The 7,500-nt window shown below is 45.2% G+C and overlaps 1 protein-coding gene across 4 annotated transcripts in view; it reads left to right on the top strand.

Annotated features, from left to right (window-relative positions):
* The window catches only part of phf21ab (PHD finger protein 21Ab), a 51,643-nt gene that overhangs the window by 20,046 nt on the left and 24,097 nt on the right, over positions 1 to 7,500 (top strand). For 3 of the 4 annotated variants that reach the window (XM_036003484.1, XM_036003482.1, XM_036003483.1), the window contains exons 7-8: positions 6,160 to 6,283; positions 6,471 to 6,718. In XM_036003484.1, the coding sequence (XP_035859377.1) occupies positions 6,160 to 6,283; positions 6,471 to 6,718 (372 nt within the window). The remainder of the gene's footprint in view (positions 1 to 6,159; positions 6,284 to 6,470; positions 6,719 to 7,500) is intronic. The other variant, XM_036003481.1, reaches the window with a different exon arrangement.

Below are 7,500 nucleotides of genomic sequence, written 5' to 3'. Positions count from 1 at the left end.
AGGGTTAGGGTGTCTCCACGCTGTGACTGTCTGAGGATGTTAATGGATGAATGCTTTCATCTCTCTCATGACCTGCAGCTCTCTTACTTATAAAACATTATCTGAATATTAACCAGAGTTATGGAGCTTTGCATCAGATTCAGGACTAAGTCTTACAGGAATACTCAACATTTCTGATTTCCATTGCATCTCTGTAGGCTGTTTGCGTCTTTTTTTGGTACCTTTTGTGTCTGTTTTGCACGTCTCCTGCGTCTCTTTTGTGTATTTTTTGCGTATTTCTTTGGTACGTTTTGCGTCTCGCGTATTTTTTTGGTACGTTTTGCGTCTCTTGCATATTTTTTGCGTACGTTTTGCAAATTTTTTGGGACATTTTGCATCTCTTGCGTATTTTTTTTGGTACGTTTTGCGTCTCTTTTGCGTCTCTTCTGTGTATTTTGCGTATTTTTTTGGTACATTTTGCGTATTTTTTGCATATTCTTTTGGTATGTTTTGCGTCTCTTTGTTCTAATCTATTATTATAGCTGTTTAGCATCTCGTATGCGTCTCTGTCGTTGTGCTGATTGTTTTGAAGGTGCCGCGGCTCTCGTCCAGATGGTTTATAGTTTCCTGTGAGGCTGCAGCCGGATGCAGCTCCACACACGGAGCCAGCGGGGGTTAAGCTTTGTGTCAGTGGATGTAACGGAGAAACTGGAGGATCTTCTCTGTAACGGAGAAACTGGAGGATCTTCTCTGTAACGGAGAAACTGGAGGATCTTCTCTGTAACGGAGAAACTGGAGGATCTTCTCTCTGAACAAGTTTCAACGGGACAACGAGCGTTTCACGGAGCAGGAATGTGTGTGCTTGTTAGAACCTGTTTCTCTCTCGGTGTCTGAACACCAAAGATTTAAGATAAAGACAGTGCTGGAAAAAGTATTCAGATCCTTTACTGCAGTAAAAGTACTAATACCACACTGTTAAAATACTCTGTTACAAGTGGGTCCTGCAGTGAAAAGGTTACTCAAGTAAAGTTTATCTGAAATACTTTTTCTCTCAAAATATTCAGTCAGGAAAATCTACTTAAAGGGTTAAAAGTAAAGAACAATCCTCCCATTTTAGAAAGTGTAAAGGATCCAAATAATTGTGTTTAATGGTCTACACACACACACAGACACACACACACACACACACACACACACATATATATATATATATTAGGCCTGTCAATCGATTAAAAAAATGAATCTAATTAATTACAGACTCTGTGATTAATTAATCGAAATGAATCGCATACATAATTAACGGTGCCTGAACCGATACTTTTTAAGAAAGTAAGAAAAGAAAAAAGAAAGGTACTAAACAGTTGGTGACATTAAAGAACGGCTTGTTTATTGCTAAGGCCAAATGGTCAAAATTAAATGATTTAATAATAATGTATAACAATAACAATAACTTATTTCATACTAAATTGCGACAAAAAAAAAAAAAACACCAGATGGGAAAAGGACATTTACAATAACTTCAAATGCACCACGAAGCTGTAGTTTACCAGTTTCATTGAACGCACCGTCTGTGTTGTTGTTCCGACGGCAGCTGCAGATTGTTACATCCTGGTGTTGAATCCTCTACAGTAAAACACAGTCACACTTTACACTGTTCAGCGTTAGCTGTCAGCATTTTAACCGTGTTTAATCCAGCTACTAGCTAGCGGTAGGCTAACGTTAGCTGCTGTCTAGTATAGTGTTAACTAGCTAGCTAGCGGTAGGCTAACGTTAGCTGCTATCGAGTATAGTGTTAACTAGCTAGCGGTAGGCTAACGTTAGCTGCTATCGAGTATAGTGTTAACTAGCGTCACATGCAGCGGTGTTTGTGTTGTCTGTATCGTCTTCAGAGCATCAGAGAGAAGAGCAGACATATCAGTGGCTCCAGATTTCGGTAGCCAGGGTTGGCAGGAAGATTTTTACCGTAAATGTTCCAGTTAATGATCCAAGCAGCACATTCTCGTCTCCCTCCTTCATTTTACAGTCCAATGGTGGCTAGAACGGCTCCGGGTCAAACCTCAATATGGAATGGATTAATCTTCGTTATTTTTTCTCAGATTAATTAATTGAAATTAACGCGTTATTTTGACAGCCCTAATAAATATATATATATATATATATATATATATATATATATATATATATATATATATATACATACATACATACACATACACACACACACTCGCACACAGACACATGCATACACACAGGGACACACACACACAGTGTTTTGTTAATGGTCTAATCATGTCAGCTGGACTTGTAAGAGGTTATATTGTTGGCTAGTATCATTAATAAATGATGGGACAATAGGGTCCATGTTTGTAATGTAGAATAATGGGAGTACAGAAGAAGCAGCTCACACACACACACACACACACACATACACACACAAAGCTGAATGAAAAGATATAGCTGTTACTTAGCAACGCTCGACTCTGAAGCAGCAACTTAACGCAGCGACACACAATTATCCAGACGAGAAGCCCGACTATGAAATGGCCCGGGGGCTCTGTGTTTCTGAGAGCAGTCTGACCCGCTGCTAATAACTTCATCTGCAGCGGAGGGAGGCTTCGTCACGCGGGATTAGACTGCTGACTGCTCTTATCAACGCCGTTTAAAGGATCAGTTCACACAAAACCACACAGAGGAAACACACGCCTTCTGTTTAACCTCACAGTCTCACAGGAAACAATCAACGCACTGGATCAGAGCTTAAACATGTTCAGCTCAATGACAGAGAGGCAAACGGGAGGAAGAAAGGAGGATAAAGGGAGGATAGAGACGTAAAAGGGAGGAGAAAGAGAGGATAAAGAGACGCAACAGAGAGGCAGAAGAGACGCAAAAGAGAAGCAAGGTAATGTAAGTCAATGGAGGCCAAACGGCGTTGATAAACACGCTAAAAAGCGAGTATGTGTCTTGATAACACGCTAATAATGGCATACAGATTGGTGTGTCAGATATACGCCACCTCATGACATCAGTCTGGCTGTTGGGCATTTTCCTGTTTCTCTCCTGATGTGATAGCGCAATTCTTTTCCTCAGCAATGTCGGTCTGGTCTATAGCCTCCAGCCGGTCTGGTCTATAGCCTGGAGCCGGTCCGGTCTATAGCCTCCAGCCGGTCCATAGCCTCCAGCTGGTCCGGTCTATAGCCTCCAGCCGGTCCATAGCCTGGAGCCGGTCCGGTCTATAGCCTGGAGCCAGTCTGGTCTATAGCCTGGAGCCGGTCCGGTCTATAGCCTCCAGCCGGTCCGGTCCATAGCCTCCAGCCGGTCCGGTCCATAGCCTGGAGCCGGTCCGGTCCATAGCCTGGAGCCGGTCCGGTCCATAGCCTCCAGCCGGTCCGGTCCATAGCCTCCAGCCGGTCTGGTCTATAGCCTCCAGCCGGTCCGGTCTATAGCCTAACTACTTGGCAACTTTTCTGCATAGTTATTAATTTAAAACTCCCACTGTTGTTTACACTGTTGTCGACTACGGGGGACGCGGGAGTATTTTCCTCCAGAAACGGGGCGTGGCTATGAGACCTTCCCTCTGATGACGTTTGGTCGGCGTAACGTACGAGCTGCAGTAGCAGCCAATCAGATCAGAGCGGTGATTGTGTGGTGGGGCTGAGTGTTAACAGCTGTAACAATGATTGATTATTGACCCTTGTTTTGTGGTGAGTATGTGTTGCTGTGGGTTTATAATCCGAGGACTCTTCTTTAAAGTGCCCACATTATGAAAAAAATCTCTTTTTCTGGGATTTGGGGTGGTATTTTGTGTCTCTGGTGCTTCATACACATTCAGACTTGGAAAAAACCATCCGTGCTGTTCTGAGTGAGATCCGGTTTCTGAATGTGTCCTGCCTTCAGTCTCTGGGTGAGCTGGTCAAAATCTGCACGGCTTTCTACGTCACTAGCCGAGACGAGGGGGCTAGGGGGCTAACCGTTAGCATGCTAGCTCGTTCTCAATGGCAAAAATCTGCTACAACACACACTAGTTCACCATAATCTACAAAAGAACTACTTCCATGTCCCTGTTCTGCAGGTATTCCACAAAGTTGGAAGTGCGCCCTTGTTTAGAAGAAGTCTCCCGGCTAATCCTGCCTTGTTCTACTGAAGTTGGAGAAACAGCTAGCTAGCTCATGTAGTCCTTACCTAGCTACTGATCATGTGGTCTTACCTAGCTACTGATCATGTGATCTTACCTAGCTACTGATCATGTGATCTTACCTAGCTACTGATCATGTGATCTTACCTAGCTACTGAGCATGTGATCTTACCTAGCTACTGATCATGTGCGACTGCCAACAAAGATGTTACAGCAGTGAGAGGTCTCACTCTGTAGCTAAAACAGAGACCTGAACACAGGGTGAAAAGAGGAGCTGCAGCAATGTGCAGTACAACTAAAATATGGTGTTTTTTGAACATTAAACCATGTAAACCTATTCTGATACAACCTCAAAATACAATTATGAACCTGAAAATTAGCATAATATGGGCGCTTTAACTTTGTTTGTCTTGTAAAGACGTCTGCTGCAGCTGTTCTGCCTTCAGAATACAGATGTGTCAGCGCTGTAGAAACATGGCAGGACTGAGAGCTTCCCCTGCCTCTAATCTGAGCTGCCAGAGTCGATGAAAAAGCAATTCTTAGACTCAGTCGAGGACACAAAGAGCAACGTGTCAGTCTGGAGATTTCCTGTATTTCTCTTCATGTTCAGACTCAAAGCAGCAGTGACTGTGTCTCCTAAAGGCCCTGACACACCAACCAGATGGCCGACCGTTGGCAGGAAGGACTGATCAGTCTCCCCGAGGTCCAAAAAGTGCCTCAGACGCGTGTAATACGTCTCCATAACAGCAGGCGGCGCTAATCTGTATTGTCGCCCAAAAAATGAAACCCGGCAGTTGATTGGATGAACACGTCACGTGGGTCTGGCTGCTCCCCGACCATAATGGCGGCTCGTTCAGAATCCGATCTCATATTGGACTAAAATAGTTCACCGAAACGTGTTTCTGAAAACATTTGAAGAGAGAAATAGGCCGTGCAGTTGCTGAATCTGTCTTCATTTCAGATCAACAGAGGTCAGTTTAAAAGACTTTACTCAGATTTTGAGAGACTCTAGTCACGCTCATCCTGCTCCCCATTTCCTGGTTAGCTCTCCACCAATCAGATTGGTCATTGAGTCCGACTGCCCGCCCTCCAACCCAGCAAGTCAGGTCGGCCCAAATGAAGGCCGACAGCCCCTCACTGTGGATTTCCACAGGATGCAGAACGTCTGCAGACCGGCTCCGCTGCTGAACGGCTGCGTGCTCCGCCGTCCGTCAATACCCACCAGGTCTGGATTTGTTGCGGCACAGCTGCGGCCATGACTGACAGCTGTAGTCACGACGACCCACGAGATCTCACGAATTCACGTAGAATAGAACCACAAAACCACCACCAGTTAGTTTCATCCAGAGGAGTAGAGGGGAAACTACTCTGAGCTGTGTTTTCAAGGTGTAGTGCAGGGAAACATGATCCGCCGTGAGCACGCTGGATTTTACTTTGAAAATTAATCTGATTCTTATTTTGTTTCTGTGCTCGACTTCCTGTCCCCACTATCTGCCGTGTGCTGAATTGCTGCGGAGCTCTCCGGCGTCCGGCAACAATAGAAGCTCTGGTATCTGCTCCGGAGGGCTGGGACCGCTGGAGTCGGGACACAGACGTTCTGCAGTCAGTGGAAATACACACACTGACTTTAATGGAAACCTAATGACTCCGGAGACGTTCCGCAGATGTTGCGCATCCAGTGGAAATTATCGGAACGGAACACACCGAACAGACTCGAGTCACCGACCTCGCCAGACGGCCGATTATCGGCTCGGTGTGTCAGCGCCTTTACACGTATCGTGTCACCTTTACGTTTGTTAGATCTGATGTGACTGACTGTGAATAATCCCAGAAACTCTTTTAAAATGGACGAGATGGACGACACAATTTAAAATTAACGTGATCCAAAACTACCGAAATTCTGCTATTGTTGTTATAAACTATATTTACTCTTTGTTTGGTTGACTCCTCTCCTCTCTTCCTCTTCTCCTCTCCTCCTCTCTTCCTCTCCTCTCTTCCTCTCCTCTCTTCCTCTCTCTCCTCTCTCTCCTCTCCTCTCTCTCCTCTAGAAAAAGGTGGTGGAGCAGCTGAGGAAGGAGCTGCTGGTGAAGCAGGAGCCGGAGACCAAGCTGCAGCTGCACGTCCAAACTCCTCCAGCAGGAGACATGAAGCAGAGCCAGCAGGTACACACAGACACACACACACACAGACAGACAGACACACACACACACACACACAGACACACACACACACACACACACAGACACACACACACACACACACAGACACACACACACACAGACAGACACACACACACACACACACACACACACACACCCACCCAGGAACTAAGGAAAAGAAAGGTCTAATAAAGGTTTCTCCCTGAATCAGACGCTGACGGTCACGCCGGTCCTCACCACGAAGACTCTACCTCTGGTGCTGAAAGCTGCCACCACGCCCGCGCTCCCCGGCTCCGTGCTGCCGAACCGCCCGGCCACCGTCGCCGTGGTAACCACAGCTATCACCAAACCCGACTTGCAGAACGCCCCCATCAACCTGCAGGTGGCCAGCAAGCTGACCAATCAGAGCGCGGAGCCCGTGAGGCTGGTATCCAAGAACGCCATGCTGGTAAGACTCTTAACGGGACTCACGGTTCGCCGCGGGGGCTTAGTAAGTCTTAAACAGCCTAAAACTTCAAAATCAATCAGCTGTGCAGTTAACCCTCGTGTCGTCTTCCCGTCGACCTGCAACTTTGACGTTTTTGTCAATTTTATTCCAATTTTTTGTCACTTTCTTTCCAATTTTTTGTCACTTTTATTCCAATTTTTTGTCACTTATTCCAATTTTTTGTCAATTGTTTGGCTTTTTTTTAATTATGTTTTTGTTTTTGTCGCTTAAGTTTTTGTCACATATTGGTGATATTTTTGGTTACTTTTTGGTTGATTTTTTTTCCAACATTTGTCACTTATTTCAACGTTCTTTTTGTCATAGTTCTGATATAGAAAGTTTTTGTAAACAGGAGGGTTAATGTTTAAAAAAACAACGAAAACGTCAAAAAAGTGCAGAAGAAAATTGATTAAAAACATCGGGAAAAGGGGAAGAAAAACCTTGGAAAAAAGTAACAAAAATGACGAAAAATGTGACAAAAACGTCAGAAAAAGCGTCAGAATAAGGCGGGAGGACAGCACGAGGGTTAAATACAACAAGGGGTTTGACTGAGATACTGGACCTGGACTGAGATGCTGGACCTGGACTGAGATGCTGGACCTGGACTGAGATGCTGGACCTAGACTGAGATGCTGGACCTAGACTGAGATACTGGACCTAGACTGAGATACTGGACCTAGACGGGGATACTGGACCTGGACTGAGATACTGGACCTAGACTGAGCTACTAGACCTAGACTGAG

Source organism: Sander lucioperca, chromosome 7 (genome assembly GCF_008315115.2).
Source record: "Sander lucioperca isolate FBNREF2018 chromosome 7, SLUC_FBN_1.2, whole genome shotgun sequence".
Classification (NCBI taxonomy): Eukaryota; Metazoa; Chordata; class Actinopteri; order Perciformes; family Percidae; genus Sander; species Sander lucioperca.
Note: the sequence above shows the minus strand (reverse complement) of the source record. Positions and strands in the feature narration are given on the sequence as shown.